The sequence below is a fragment of the Pyricularia oryzae genome, chromosome 7 (assembly GCF_000002495.2).
Source record: "Pyricularia oryzae 70-15 chromosome 7, whole genome shotgun sequence".
Classification (NCBI taxonomy): domain Eukaryota; kingdom Fungi; phylum Ascomycota; class Sordariomycetes; order Magnaporthales; family Pyriculariaceae; genus Pyricularia; species Pyricularia oryzae.
In genome coordinates, this window is record NC_017854.1 from 3,185,935 (window position 1) to 3,201,092 (window position 15,158).

Consider the following 15,158-nt stretch of genomic DNA (forward strand, 5'->3'; position numbering starts at 1 on the left):
GATTTGTTCTATTTCCCAATTTTGTGCATTAGCTATAGCCAATAATATACGCCAGGTGGGCGGTATACTAGTGCTAGCAAAAGTCTCGATATAATCTAGGCCTTCGACCTGTAAAAACCCCCTAACAACAAGCCTGGCTTTATACTTTATAGGCTTATTATTTTCATCCTTTTTTAATTTAAACACCGGCCGGGTAGAGATTAGTCTACGGCCTGTATGCATTTTAATTTTAGGGATAAAACGGAAGGTTTTTGCAGTAACGATCTGGTCGAATTCAGACGCTAAAGCTGCTAACCATTTAGCACTTTCAGGGCTTTTTAGGGCCTGTTGGTAGCTATTTGGTTCGCCGTCTTTAGTGGGCTTTTTCTTTGTTTTCTTTTGGGTTTGATAACAAAGATAATGCACGTAATCGATATCCATAGGATCTGGGTTTTCGAACTGCGAATTTAACTCCATATTCTGTATTTTAGGTGCCGAAAACACCGGAACTTCCGTTATTTTAGGTGCTGAATTAGGCACCGCTACCGTTATAAGCTCTGGGGGGCGAACAGTAGACTGTACAGGCCAGGGAGGAACTGTAATTGCGGGAGGTAGGGGATTATTATCCACTGGATCCAAAGTTTTGGCGCTGTAGATTTCGTCTTCAGGTTCAGAATTAGAATCCCCCTCTAAATCTGGATTTTCCCCCTCTGAAATCTGTAGCGTTTCCCCTGGAATAGCCAAATTTTCAGCGGGTATACCCTCTAAAATTTTTACGGTAGAGGTTTTATATACGGCCCGTCTGGCGGGGGCGTAAACCAACGCTGTAGAATTGGATAAATGGGCTAAAAGCCTTACTGTTTCCGTTCGGGGAGCCAATTTGTTGGATTTTTGGCGTTTTTCCAGCGGTATAATAGCCTGGCATACGGTACCAATAACCCGATAATGGCCTAAATTAGGCCTGTGTGGTAATCCAGGTTGAAATTCGGAATAAAATTCCTCGTAGGGTGTTAACTCCCTGTTAGTTACCGCTGTACGGTTAACTAAATCAACCACGGCTGACAGTAAATAACACCATAAATATAGTGGTAGACCTGCCGCTAAAATGGTAGACCTTAGCCTATCCAAAATAACCCTAACGGACCGTTCCGTTAGCCCGTTTTGGCCATGGTTGTAGGGGTTGGAGGTGCTAAAATTAACACCTTTACTTGCAAACCAATCTTGAAGCTCTGTATTTACCTCGTGCCCCCCATCAAAATGAAATTTAGTGGGGTAGCGCCCGTACGTAGCTTTTAAAACCTTAAAAAAGCCTTTAATAGCCACTAAAACCGTAGGTCCGGCTTTATTCCGTAGTGAGATCGACCACCGAAAACGTGATTTTCGATCCACTAATAACAAAAATGCGGGTTTTTTATTGTGAGGGTTAGGTTTAAGGGTTACTGTATCACCCTCTATGGAATCGAGGATATTAGGGGGTGTAGGGAGTGCCCCTTTATTTGTACGCCTAACAGAGGTGGCTTTAATGCAAGTAATGCAGGTAATAGCCCTAATTTTGTCGAAATTAGGTAGACCGTCTGCGTTTTTAGCGGTCTTTTTAAGCAATAACAACCCTATATGCCCTAAGCGCCTGTGCCATAACAGGGCTTTTTGGGCCTGGATTTCGTCACAATCGCCTGTAATTCCGTCTCCTTCAGCTGTTACCCAACCATCGGTAGTTCGATTTAGGCTTAAAGGGAGGTAATTTACAGGGGCCTGCACTAATTCCGGTACTAAAGGAGGTTCTAACAACGGATTTCTTGTGTGGGAAACCCCCTCTTTTTCGGTATTAGCCCCTTTTGTATTAGGCTGCTTAAAAGGGTCATCTAGCGGCTTACCGGGCCTACGGGGCCCAATCTCACGTGGATTTTCAGGGGTTTTTGCACTAAATTTCTGCATTACAGGTAAATCTACGGTTATATCCTTATTTTGTTTGGGATTTAACACTTCCGTTACCGTATTTTCTCCCGGTTCCGAATCGGTGTAGATTTTATAGTCGTCTTGGTCTTCAGGGACTATATTATTTAGTTTTACCTCCAACGGGGCTGCGTAGCCCTTTGTAACCCCCTGTAAGGTTAGGCTAGAGGCGGTGCTATATTCACCAATTACACAGGCGTAATTCGAAACCGTAGATGTAGTATTTCGAATAAGGATATCGCACCCTTTTACCTCCAAACAGAACGAATTTTTGGCGGTATTTAGGCGTCCCCACGCCTTGCGATCCCGATCGTACAGGGTATTTTTTAATAATACGCCCCCTGTATTGTAGTGTATTAGCCCACTAACGATATTTATTCCAAACGAGGGGATATATAGCACGTTATTTAACGTAACCTCTCTAAATTCGTCAATTTTGGAGCCATACCGGACCTGTATTTTAACAGTTCCAGTGCCAATAGGCCTAACAGGGCCACCTCCGGTACCGATTTCGACTGTTGAGCCGGGGGTATAATCGGTAAAAAATTGCTTATTTGCAAAGATATGGTGCGTGCTACCTGTATCGTACAGGACCGGGTAGCCTAGCCGTCGGGGCTTAGGGTCCCTATTTACGCCGCTTCCAGGCTTCGTCTTAGCCTTAGAATTAGTTGCTAATACCTGTGGTTTTAGCGTTTTACCGGTATAATCGGGTTCCGAATCCGATTCCGAACATAATTCTATAACCCCGCTAATAGCGGAATTAACCTCCTGTTGCAGTGCCCGGTACGGTAAATTACCGCCCGAATCGCCTGCCTGTTCCAGGGCGTTATACGCTGCGCAAACGCTAACGTCACCTGGAATCGAGCCCGTAAATAACTCGAAATCCATTGAAATCATGGAAGTTCCAGCGTTCGATTCGCTGGAATTGGAGGATTTATTATCTTTTGCAATAGCCGAATCCGAATTAGGGGTTGATTTGCCCTTTTTTCGTGATTTGGAGGTGCCGTCCTGCCCATTATTTTCCTTTTTAGCGTCCTTTTTAGCGCCTTTTTTCCCTGATTTTCGACCTTCAGCCCTGTAATTAGTGGCTTTGGCAGTTGTAGAGCCTGAAATCGAATTTTCGGATATAAGGTCCGCCATAAGGTATTGCAAATTTAATCGATCCGAATTTTGGCCTATAGCCTGCAGGGCCCGTTGGGTACTGCGTTGGCGTTCGGTCCAGGTAGGGAACGTCCCCTCCAGGGCCCGTAGGTATTGATTTCGTACATCGATAGGGCTAATTTGCACGTTGGCATTCGCTAATCTAGCTACCAGGGAATTAAAACGGCTGTTAAATTCTGGTATTGACCCTCTAAATTTCGAAAAATTTAGGGCGTGAAATTCCCGATATAGCGAGTCTCTGCTAATCTCGGGTGCAACGGAATAGCTATCTTCCAGGGTCTTATAGGCCGTTACAGGGCTGGAATGCCATGCAATGGATTCTAAAGGTTCCTTGGTTAGGCTGTCTTTAATAAGCAATAATAGGACTGATTGCTCATGTTCCGGTAGGCTATAGCCAATTTCAGGGTTGGAAATAAATTCCGCAGCTTTTATAGCCCTGAATTGTACTATAAGTGCCTGTTTCCACAGGTCGTAATTGCTAGCCCCTACTAATTTGCAATTTTCGGGGAAGGAAAATACCCGTTTTGATAGTTCTTTACCTATCCCGTCACCTAGAATTAGGTTACCGGGTGGATTAGGTGGTGCGGTAGCGGTATTAGCGCTAAAAATCTGTGGGTTGGCCTCCAGATTACCGCTATTGGGGGTATTAATACCCGCAATACCACTAAAACTAGTGGGTTCACCATTTTTCAGCGTCAACAGAGATGTTAACTGTTGAATTGTGTGCTGAAGTTGATCCAATTGCGTAGTTAACGCTTTTAATTGCAGGTCTTGCGCCTGTAATTTAGCGGTTAGAACTTCATTCGGGCTGGATTCAGGGCCCCTATCCGGTGGAATTGGGCCTGGGAGGCCCGACATAGGGCTGTCTTCCATTGTAGGGTGGCCTGAATTATAGTTAAAAACTAACCTAGTCGCCTAAGGGTAAATACCCCAATCTAGGATTTTCTATAGCCGTTTGCCTTCTAACGGTTACAGGCCTATACTTGCCAAATATAGGGCTTATTGCTATTTTCAATGATCGAATCCACTGAAAATACAGGGTTGGAATCCCTAAATCCACAATTAATGGGTGCCCTGGTATTATTTGTACCGATCCAGGTGCACTAGCGATCGAAAGTTCAATTCGCTAGGTGGGTGCAGGGTAACCTGCAGGGTAATTTGCAGCGTTCGGTTAGTGGATCACTGGGCTATTAGCGGGCGAATACAGGGGTTTTGGCCCTGACTCGTTAGCGCAAACCCTAATTAACGCACTAAAAATTTGAACCAATCGCAATAGCGATGCACAACCCATAAAAACCACACCAAAAATTTTGGGATTTGCAATCGAGCGAGCGCTGCAGTGCCTGAAAATTGGGCCTGAGTCAAACGCTAATATAGCGACCCCTCACTGTAATTACAGGGGGGATAGGTGCTAACGTAGCACCTATAACCAACAATTTGCACAAAAACAGCAATATCTTCGTCAATATACGTGCTGCGGATATGCGACAATAACCAAATTAAAGCCTGAAAACAGGGCTTTCCAATAATGCAAAATGCGCTTTAGTGCACTAGCTAGAACCTTTCCGGGCTCATAACCTGTTAATAACAATGGTGCTAACAGGGGATATAGGGGTAAACCCTAGGTGCGGCGTGGTAAATAACCAGTGCTAAAAGCGCTGAATAATAGGTAGAAATGCACTATAATTTTGGTACTGATAAATAATTGGTTGGGGGAGATTTTGCTTTATTTCCCTTACATACTCTCCGACATCGAAGTGGGGGTCCGCACGCCAGAAAAGGTTCCGGTGCCGCGAATGAATTTCCGAAAAACTAATTTGTATGGGTTTTTGAAAAAACACCCTCATTTGCATACAAACCATCTCTGGGTTTGCATTTAAACGTTGACTTGGTGAAATTTTCAACCCGGTACAGGGTAGCTGACTCGCAGGTGCAGGGTGGGTATTAAACCCGGTACAGGGTAGCTAACCCCACTCGCTGACCTTTAAATTGCATTCCTGCATTAACAAAGTAACGGAATTCCACCATTCCCCACTCCACTTCGGCACTAAATAAAATTGGCTATATACAAATAAAAGTGGGCTTATTACATGCAAAATAATGCATATAATTAACAAGATTTAATCGACGAAATGTCCAAGATTTTGCAGATTAAATGGAAGTTTTCGACGGCCGGGCATTTCCAAACAGCAGGGCAAATAAAAATTATAAACGCCTATATTAACCAAAAGTTGCGCCCTTATATTAACCATTTTTAAAACAATTGGGACAAACGTATACCCGCAATTAATTTGGTGCAGGTAATATTACCCTATAATTTTTTCGGAGGATTTTCACTTTTCGAGATTGGAAACGGTTACCCGGCCCATATATATTTCGATTGGACGCAAAAGACCGAATTAAAGGGATTGCCTACCCGTAAACAATTTATAAAAACCGAAATTTAAACGATTACCAAAAATTCGAAAATTACGTGGAGGCGGTACGCACCCATTTCCAAATGGCGCAATAACGAATATGCGACCAAATTAATAAATACCGCCGGAAACCCGATTTCGGAATAAAAAACGCCGTTTATATTATTAAAAAACATTGGGTAACGGACCGTTTTAGCGATAAATTAAATTACCCGTTAACCAAATGTAATTATATAATTAAAAAAAAACGGGGGTATTTTTACCGTTTGGAATTGCCAGATTTTTGGAAAGGAAGCCGCGTATTTTATACCGACCGTTTTCGGTTAAACCCACGTAACTCATTGGACGGATAAACCGCAAAAAGGCCCGAAGGCGAGGTAATCGACGCGTTAAAAAATATTAACGAAAAGGAGTGGGAAGTCGAACGGGTAATTTTTTCGCGGATATTACGAGGTATATTTTAATACCAAGTCCAGTGGAGAAATTGGGACCCCGACCCGGAATTTTACGACGCGGAAAGATTTAAAAACGCGGTTATGCAATTGCGATAATATTATAACGCCTACCCCGATAAGGCCGGCCTTCCCATACGTTTAAAAGCCTGGGAAAAAACAACCTTCGAAAATCGGTTCGACCCGCCCGACGAATACGATAACGCCCCGGTTACGGGGAATAACACAATTCGCAAATTGCGACGTCGCCGGTGAAAATAGAACAAAATACGGTAAAAATCCTAACCGTTCGCGGGGCGGACGGGGGGGGGGGTAATATTACGGAATGGCGTGCGTGGGCGATTACCAACCGTGATTAGCTCCATTTTACGTAATAAAACGCCAGGGTAAATTTGTTATTTGTTCGTTTAGGCGCGTGTACGCGATTGGCACTGCGTGCTTTTCTTTTTTCTTTACATTTAGCTTTAGATTTTCGAATAGAATCGCCCCTATATTGCAGCCTTGTCTTTTTGGGATCGCTTTCGTGACAGTAAATGTCCGCACAGGGTATTTAATAGCCGTTATGAGGATTAGGCCCCTAGACCTACCCTCAGAATCACGATTCGGCTCCACACCGAGCCAGGGATCGGACAAGGATCCACTACCTCCGGATTTAAGCGCGTCTTTTGAGCGCGTCGTCGATTGTAATTTCTCTCTTCTCTTCAGTTTAGAATTTTCGTCGATAGCGCCTAATACACTGAGGTTCTCCAATGTATGCCTGGCCGTGACAGCCGTCACAATCGTTTAATTGAAAGAAGCGAGGTGGATTTTCCAAATTACGTAATTTCCCCAACCAATACCATGGCCCTCGCCCGGCCGGGCGCCCAACCGGCCAAGTTGGTAAATATAAAAGGGGCAAAAAAATTGTAAAAATCGTATTTTTTCCTAAATCGTACCACGTAAAGACACCAAATATTTTAGCGTTTTAATTATGACCTCTTTTCTCGCAGGAGGTGGACGATCGTTTTTATGAAGGTTATATATATATATATATATATACGTGGTTGTGGTGCGGGCGGCGGTTAACGTGGTAAAATTTGGGGTATTTAAATAATTATAGGGCGGGATAAATTTGGTGAGCAATAAATAGGTATTGAAAGGTCCAGGTCTATAAATTTACTGGGTGGGCTATAAAGTGGCTGTTTGATCAGTGGTCCCTATATTATTAATGTTTTAACGTTGGGCTCCACATCTCCGACCCCCCTAAAGTCCGGCCCCCTTGAAAAATGTAACGACGAAATACCCCTTTTATAAACCGATTTAAATGTAAACCTATCAACGCACAATAATACAATCATTGTCAGGCTCTCCCGGTTCGCTAACCTCTTCTCCATTGTTCAAAGCTTCTAAACAGTCCCTATTATTTTCCTGTGCTTCATAAACGTTTTTTTTGCTGACCAAAAGCTCGTTGGGATCCGGAATCACCCTTTTCCTTTTGACCGGCCGTACCGCCTCCAATTTTGCTTTTAACAAACTGATTTTTTGCTGAGCTTCAGCCAATAAGATATCCTTGGTTTCGAAGCTTTTTTGGACTTTTGCAAACAAAAGCCGTGAAGTGGCGTTACTTTTTTCGGACCGGGAAATTTCCTGTAGTTGAAGTCGAATATCTCGGGTCGTTTTAGGGGTTTTCCAAATAGGTAAAGACTGGTCGTTAATTTTTTGGGTTGGATTTTCCGGTGTTTTATCCCTTTGGAAGCCGTTATTTTTACCTTTTTCGACGTTGGCGTTGCTATTTTCTAATAAAAAAGGGTTTAAAAGTGGTTTTGCCAAGTTCACCGGCCATAACCCCGTCGTACGCCAACCAGATTGAATGGTTTTTGCTATAAATGCTTTTGATCTGGCTTTTCGATAGCAAAGTAGAAAGTTTCGTTTCCCAACAACCGTTGAACAGCAAAACTGGTTTACAAATCCCAGGTGACGTCGATAAGCTTCCTTTAACGGCCCAAAAACCGATAAATCCAACGGTTGAAGAACGTGTGACGAATGAGGGGGTAAATATAGGAGTTGAATATTGTTTTGCAAGCAAAGAAGCATAAATTCGTCCGTTATATGTGATCCATGGCCATCCAGAACTAATAACCGCTTTTCAGGGGTTAAAGGTTGGGTATACGGAATAAACACCTTTTTTAACCATTCGATACCTGTTTCATTATTTGTCCACCCGTTTTCGGTTGCATGAAATTGCCAGGTATCGAAAGGACTTAAATCAGCTGGAAACCATTGTTGCTGTACGTTTTTCCCCTTAAATATAACGAGGGGAGGTATAACAGCCCCCGTAGCTGATACACATTCGATTATGCTCGTCCAACCCCGCGTTCCAGGCTCTTTTCGCTGTAATGGCCGGATTTTATTACGCCCTAACACCAGGCCATTAGATCCTTTGCCTTCCATTATACCTGTTTCGTCCATATTCCAACGGTTGGCCGGTTTTATAGTATCGACAACGGGATTTTTCAAATAGGACCACCAAGATTTAATTACCTCGGTTGTAGCCCCATTAACCCGGGCATTTTCTATTCGCCGGGGTCTTTGGGTTTTCAAAATTGGATATCGGGCTATAAAACGGCTAACCCAATGTTTCCCAAGGCTTTTTCTTTCTCCGGCGGCCTGAAGAATTCGTTCCGCAAAATAGCGTAGTTCTTGATGCGTTGGCGGAAGGCCTAACGCGGCCTGCGCAAGTACCCAATCTGCCAAATAGGTTTCCTGCTCCTGTGAAAGCCTTTGACAAAATCTTTTCGCTTGTTGAATTGACTGGGCCCCCTTTAAACGATCGTGAAGGGTACTCCGAGGAATACCCCATTTTTGCGAGGTTTTGTGAACTGATTTGCCATTTCTTATGTCAGAAATGGCAGCAAGAAGCTGATTTTCAGTGTACTGTTTCATTGGAAGGTTTGGAGCAAGAATCTTCAAAAATCAAGTTCTAAAGTGAAAAATTCGTCTAGATATTTATAAAATAAAACAAAGGGTTGACGTGGCTGAGTAGATATTTTTAGGGGCCGGACTTTAGGGGGGTCGGAGATGTGGAGCTCAACGTTACATGTTAGCAAATTTCACAAATTGCGTCAAGTACCGTACCCACCTCTTAGAGCAGCACATTGCCAGTGCCTGTACGATTAGACCCCTTGTTTATTTTTACCCATTCGAGCGACCCAGCAGTGCAAGACAAACCTCCTCATCGCCTGCTCGAAATTCACGGAGCAGTACAACCTGTACGGGAGGCGTCACCAGGTCACCGGCGTCCCCCTGAAGGATTGGGACGTCCGCGTCGATACCCAGACTAAAACAAATCTCGACTACGCCATCAAGAAGGGCTGCGATTACATCGTCTTCGGCACGGCGCCCGATCCCCTGCCGGGGGTCATCGCACCAGCCCCGCCACCCGCGCCGCCCGCGGAACTGGGGAGTCGGCGGGAGCAGGTGCCTTTGCTGCCAATCGTGGAGCCATGGCGCAGGGGAGGCCAGCAGCAGCCGCCCACCGCGCCGATCCCGCAGGGACGCCTTAGCGTGCCGCCGCCAGAGGGCAAACAGGACCAGATCGCCCCACCGCCTCGCGCAAGCGGACCGTAGAAGCAGTAGAACTCCGCAGCTACCGATGCGGGGTCTCCAGGCCAAAGCAAGTCACCGCTGACACCGTCCGTCTCACCCAACCAGAGCAACTCTCGGCATGATACGCCAAAGCAGGGCCAGCCCGCGCCGGCCTTGCCAGCTCAACGCTCCAAAGCAAAGGGTAAGCAGCTGGTCGGAACTGCTGCTCAGGGACACTTTTGAGGACCTTTACTGGCCTGGGTGGTCAGGAATCAACTTTGGCCGCTGTGCAGGGGGGGTGGGCGTCCCGCGAGCTTGGGAGCTGCTGCTGGCGATAAGAAGCCGGCTCCCCTGACAAAAGCCGATCGTCGCAAGACGGGGTAGAGGTGCGTTGAAATGCATGCGGGTCCGGGAATGGTTGAAACGACAAGCGAGATCAGCACAGGGACTAGACATGGACGTTGGTTGCATTTGAGCAGGCGGTAACACGTGTTCTGATCAAGTTTACTAACAATGATTTTACATATGTACAAGAGGTAAAGGTTGGCGTTATCGAAGGTTACTAGTTCACATTACTGATAAATTGCGGACTTTCACTCAATTTCCCAAGACAGGGGTGGGTTTTTTTTGCAGCGGACATAGTCCAAATAATTACGGCGAATGATGTTACACCAAGTACTGGCGGCTTCGGACTCTCGAATGCTGGTATTTCACAGTAGTGACTCGACATTCTTAGCTATCTACGTCATTCCCTGCCATTCAATAACTGCCAGTTTCAAAGCCACAGTTGTGACTTGACAACATAAAACCACCCTGCCAGGAACCCATGTGGCAGTGCTGCCGGCACTTCCCTGGCTGTCATGTATCAGATGTCAGGTACGGGTTGCCAGGTATAAAAATAACTTTATATTTAGTAATACCAATGCCCGCCCAACGACCCACCGAATTGGTCCCCCAATCCTCACCCACCACCACACACCGAGGAAAGAATGCGGCCCAGCAATCTCGCGGTCGCCGTCGCGGCCACCGTGGCATCCACGGCGCAGGCATGCGCCTCACCGCCGACGAGCAACAGCCAAAGCGGCACGCCCCTCGCGACCATGCACCAGGGCTTCAACTACGGCAACAGCAACAGCACGGGCGGCTGCCGCACGCACGACGACTACACGCGGCTCTTCAACCTCGCGCGGTCTCTGCCCGCGCCCGGCCAGGACGTGGCCTTCACCTCGGCGCGGCTGTACACGAGCATAGAATGCGGCACCGAGGGCTCGGCGGCGCCCAGGCCCATCTCGGCCTTCCAGGCCGCCGTCGACACCAACACCACCCTGCTCGTCGGGCTGTGGGCCAGCTCCGGCCAGGACGGCTTCACCCGGGAGCTCAACACGCTGGTCGCCGCCCTCGCCGACCCGGGCTACGGCGCCCAGCTGGCGGCGCTGGTGGTCGGCGTCGCCGTGGGGTCCGAGGACATGTTCCGCGCCGACGCCATCGCCCGCGGCACCTGCGGGCCCGACGTGGCGCACTGCCAAGCCGGCGCGACGGCTGGGGAGATCGCGGCGTACGTGCAGCAGGCTCGGGCCGCGCTGCAGGGCACGGCGCTGGCGGGGGTCGCCATCGGGCACGTGGACACACCCGCGGCGTGGCTGTTGGATGGGGCGGCGGCGCTGGTGCAGCAGTTGGATTGGGTCGGGCACAACTCGTACCCGTACTGGGAGGCGAGCGGTCAGGATAATGGGATCGATACGGCCGGTGGGAGGTTTGATGGCGCTTTGGGGATTACCATTGGTGCTGCGGGAAGCCGGCCTGTTTGGGTCACGGAGACTGGGTGGCCTTCGAGTAAGTGTTTTCTTTTCTGTCTCCTGCAAATGGGACTGGCTACTTGCGGCCGATTAAAGATGATTGTGGTTGGTGTGCTGACGGGTGATCTAGGCGGTCCAAAATCCGGAAATGCCGAGGCGTCACCGGCCAACGCCATGAAGTACTGGGACGAGGTGGGGCGGCAACGGCTTTTTGGGCAGCGCTGCACTTGGTGGTACATTTTGGAAGACAGTAATCCGGACCAGTCGGCTTTATCATTTGCGATATGGGACACAAACACGGGCCAGACAAGGTTTGCTCTAGATGGTTCAGGAGGATGATAGAGATGAACAGCGATAGAAGACAGAATGAGATTTGAACTAGAACTAGACCCTAGACTCTAGACCAGAGACAAGATGAATATGTAACCAAAGGGTGACAAATGTGCGCTATTTACCTATTAATTGGGTAGTTTGGTAGACAAAAAAGGTACAAGAAGGGGTATTTTGGTAGAACGAAAACAAATCACCAAGGTAGACAAACGAAAACCCAACCGTCCATTGACCCCCCTCATCCCCGATGTACATTCTCAACCCAGCAAGGCAGCCAGATAAACACCAAAACACAAGTGCTCGCAAACAAGGCCCCGACGGCCAGACTCTGAACCACAATCTTTGTCTGGAGCCGCCGGAGCGCCGTGTCCTTGACCTTGAGCTTGCGGTCGAATATCATCAGCCTGGAGATGCGGCGCAGGAAGGCATTCCGTCCGCCCCGCGACGACTCAGTCTGAGCCTCGGCCGCAGCCCGCTCCCCGCAGGGCCCGTCCAACCCGCTCCTCACGCTGCCGGTGATGCTGTCGTCGTCAAACCTCTCCCACGGCAGCGGCTGGCGGCGCGAGAACAAGAGCAGGAAGAAGCAGCTGCCGCGGAGCCCGGACAGGATAAAGGCCATGCCGATCCACCACAGCGGCCAGGGGGCGAAGGCGTTCCAGCGCGAGTGCGCCCCGACAAAGGGGTACAGGGCGCGCAGGAGTATGCACAGGAAGCCGGCGGTGGTCAGGACGATGCCGAGCGAGGTGGCGACGCAGACGGTCTCGTAGGTGCCGTTGGACACGCCGAGGCGGACAAAGTTGCGGTGCGAGCAGTTCTTGAGCAGGCCGTAGACGTGGTCCGCCACGGGCCGGAGGTGGTCCGGGTGGCAGTACAGGTGGCGGGCCTCGGTGCCGCTGTCGGAGCTGACCGTCGACACGCGCTGGCTGCTGGCGATGTAGTGCTGGATGGCGCGGAGGCAGGCGTCGCGCGTCGCCGGCGGCACGTTGAGTTCCTTCTCGGACCCCGGCATCAGGTACGTCTTGACCACGGCCCGCAGCTCGGCGCCGTGGCCCAGGTTGGAGTTGAACATGTTCTCGGCCGAGAAGGGGGATGCGCTGGAGGTCGTCGTCGTCGTCGATTGGCATTCTCGGCTGCTGCGCGAGGCCTGGTCGCTGCACATTGCGCTTGGCGGCTCGAGGGGACACATGCTGTCGCTTGGGGATTTTGCGCTGAGGGCCACGTTCATGCTGATCATCTTGGAGATGTGTGCTAGGGTGTCGGCGCCTGTGGCTTTTTTGCATGGTTAGCGTGTGTAAAAAAAAAAAACAAAAATCCGAGGTGGACGTGCAGTCGTCACTAATGACCTACCCAGATCCGGATCCCAATCCGACTTGTTTGAGCCCTGCTGACGTGTGTCTTTTCCAAAGGCGGAATCTGCAGCCGTCTGGTCGGCAAATGTTGCGCGGAATATTTCCTCCTCCTTTTCTGTGATGCCCAGTCTCTGGTATGCTTTTTCATAGTTCTTGAACCTAAGGAGACGTTGCATGTCAGTAATCGTTGGTGGGGTAGCAGAAAGAAGAAAAGAAAGAAAAACTTGGTGCCAAGAGCGTACCAGACGTAGAATTCGAGGTTTTCAGGTGAAAACTCTATGTATTTCAAGTACATGTAAAAGTCATAAAATGACATGGGGCTGCCTATTTGTGTGTCCCTCTGGTTAGAATATACTTCTCGGCCTCCAAAACCCCACACACACCCTACTCGACTTACATGTCTTGTTGGCCAAGATCCTTTCAAGCCGCAGACGACTCGGAACCGTGATCTTGCCGCGTGGCTCGGGACTGAAGGCTCGCTTTCCGGAGCTGATTTCGGTGGCATATTCCCTAATGTCCCGATAGTCGGGCTTTTTGTACCACACAAGCCACGGTGGGAGCTGCATATTTCCGTCAAGCGTCGACAAGATGTAAACCGTATGCTTGTAGTCGGTCAATTGTAAGCAAAAAAAGATTGATTGCAAAGTTCGGAGAAGCAAGTCACAGAAGATCCCAAATGTCAAGTCTTCATCCGACAAGACAACGAGCAGCAGTCTTAAATTAAAAAGCAAAAACACAAAGAATCCCACATAGGGCGGGAGGGCGAGGAGAGAGCCTAATCCGGGTAATGGTGCCAGGGATCAGGCACAGGTCAGTGGCGTGGCGCTAAAAAGATCCGCTCCCACGCTTGGACTCTGAACTATCGTCAGACCGATGGGTCGCGCCTTTTGCTGGAGATTGTGGTGCGTTAGGCAAAAACTGGATCCGAACTCTAGGGTGACAGGCGGCAATCCCCCCAAAGAAAAACAAGTCTGGACAAGCATCGGAGACTGGGTGCTAGCATTCTGTGTCTTACCGTTACTTCCAGATGCCCGGAATTCGTAAGAGCAAGCTAAGGGGGATCTTTGGAAATTCCGGGTCGGATATCGGCTGATCGTACCCTTTACGGGGAAAGCCACGTCAAATGACGATTGGCCACGATTTATCAGCGCTATTCCCCTTCTCGGAACTAGACCAGAACAAATCAATAGAGTGCCTGTTAAAGATAGATAGGCATCTGCTCAGGTACAAATCCGGTGAGGATACTAGCATGAGGTCGGCGATGCGCGTGCAACGTGAGGAACCGCCCGAGACAGGGCGTAGGGCAAACACAGCAGCGACCGCACTCTTGCGCAATTGGCCGCTATTGGTATTTTTTCCCACGTCATGCCGGCGACCTGGAATGTCATTGATGAACCTTGATTGACACCAGCCAGGGTCTCGGGGATGACAAAGACGAAACAGTGAGCGGTGAGCTGTTGAGAGACTTGCAACGAGGCTTGGCAATTTGATGTTTGTAACAGCCCGCAGGAGCTTTGCACAACGTCAAGATCAAACCTGCCCTAGGTAAATCATTTAATTCCTATCAGGCTTACGAACGTGAACAGCTGCGTCCACTTTACTGACGCTGGGTGGCTTATGCAGGTCTTTGGTGCACGATTGCCACGTGAGTTGCTTGTTCCGGCTCCATGCCACTCCTAAACTAACCCCTTGGGAAGCAACGCCACACCACACCAAGCTGCCCTGCGGTCGCCCCTAGGCCTTCTAGAACCAGTTCTACCTGTTTGTCGGGACTTCCGACAGTTCCTACAGTGATTGCCTCCTATTCCTCGTATCAAGTTGGGGCACCAACCCCCCAAATTGCAGCCCTTCTAGCGCCGTTTGCATCTCCCGATCTTCGCTATCCCAACCCGACAAAAAGTCTGAACGAGACCCACCACAGCTTCGATAGTTTACCACCTAAGGCAACCCTAAAGACTGGATATCGTAAGATTACCCCGAGCTCGCATGCAAAGTGCCTGCGCTAAAGCCGACCGGTCGCGACGGTTCACGGATGACTGCATCATGACCACGTGGGATTTTGAGTGGCTGCATTCGGAGGACCCGGGGCGGAACTCGCCAATCCCGCTGGATTGCAGCGAGAAATCTGCAAGGAACCAAGTCCCTGGGTGGAAGTAG

At 48.9% G+C, this 15,158-nt stretch overlaps 4 protein-coding genes across 4 annotated transcripts; 2 read left to right on the forward strand and 2 right to left on the reverse strand.

Annotated features, from left to right (window-relative positions):
• Positions 1 to 4,714: 4,714 nt before the first annotated feature.
• Positions 4,715 to 5,177, reverse strand: MGG_18086 (uncharacterized protein; the record flags this gene model as incomplete). The annotated part of the gene is made up of 3 exons (XM_003721418.1): positions 4,715 to 4,773; positions 4,837 to 4,905; positions 5,063 to 5,177. Coding segments are annotated over 3 exons (243 nt in total), but the record flags the coding sequence as incomplete, so codon positions are not given.
• A 3,842-nt stretch (positions 5,178 to 9,019) lies between these two features.
• MGG_18087 (uncharacterized protein) lies at positions 9,020 to 9,568 on the forward strand (the record flags this gene model as incomplete). The annotated part of the gene is made up of 2 exons (XM_003721419.1): positions 9,020 to 9,040; positions 9,155 to 9,568. The coding sequence occupies 2 exons, from the start codon at positions 9,020 to 9,022 to the stop codon at positions 9,566 to 9,568; spliced, it is 435 nt and encodes a 144-aa protein (XP_003721467.1).
• Positions 9,569 to 10,515: 947 nt separating this feature from the next.
• On the forward strand, positions 10,516 to 11,661 carry MGG_09619 (GPI-anchored cell wall beta-1,3-endoglucanase EglC; the record flags this gene model as incomplete). Its single annotated transcript, XM_003721420.1, has 2 exons — positions 10,516 to 11,359; positions 11,453 to 11,661. 2 exons carry the CDS (start codon positions 10,516 to 10,518, stop codon positions 11,659 to 11,661), a joined length of 1,053 nt encoding a protein of 350 aa, XP_003721468.1.
• Positions 11,662 to 11,890: 229 nt separating this feature from the next.
• On the reverse strand, positions 11,891 to 13,567 carry MGG_09618 (uncharacterized protein; the record flags this gene model as incomplete). Its single annotated transcript, XM_003721421.1, has 4 exons — positions 11,891 to 12,921; positions 13,000 to 13,160; positions 13,244 to 13,325; positions 13,399 to 13,567. The coding sequence occupies 4 exons, from the start codon at positions 13,565 to 13,567 to the stop codon at positions 11,891 to 11,893; spliced, it is 1,443 nt and encodes a 480-aa protein (XP_003721469.1).
• Positions 13,568 to 15,158: the final 1,591 nt, after the last annotated feature.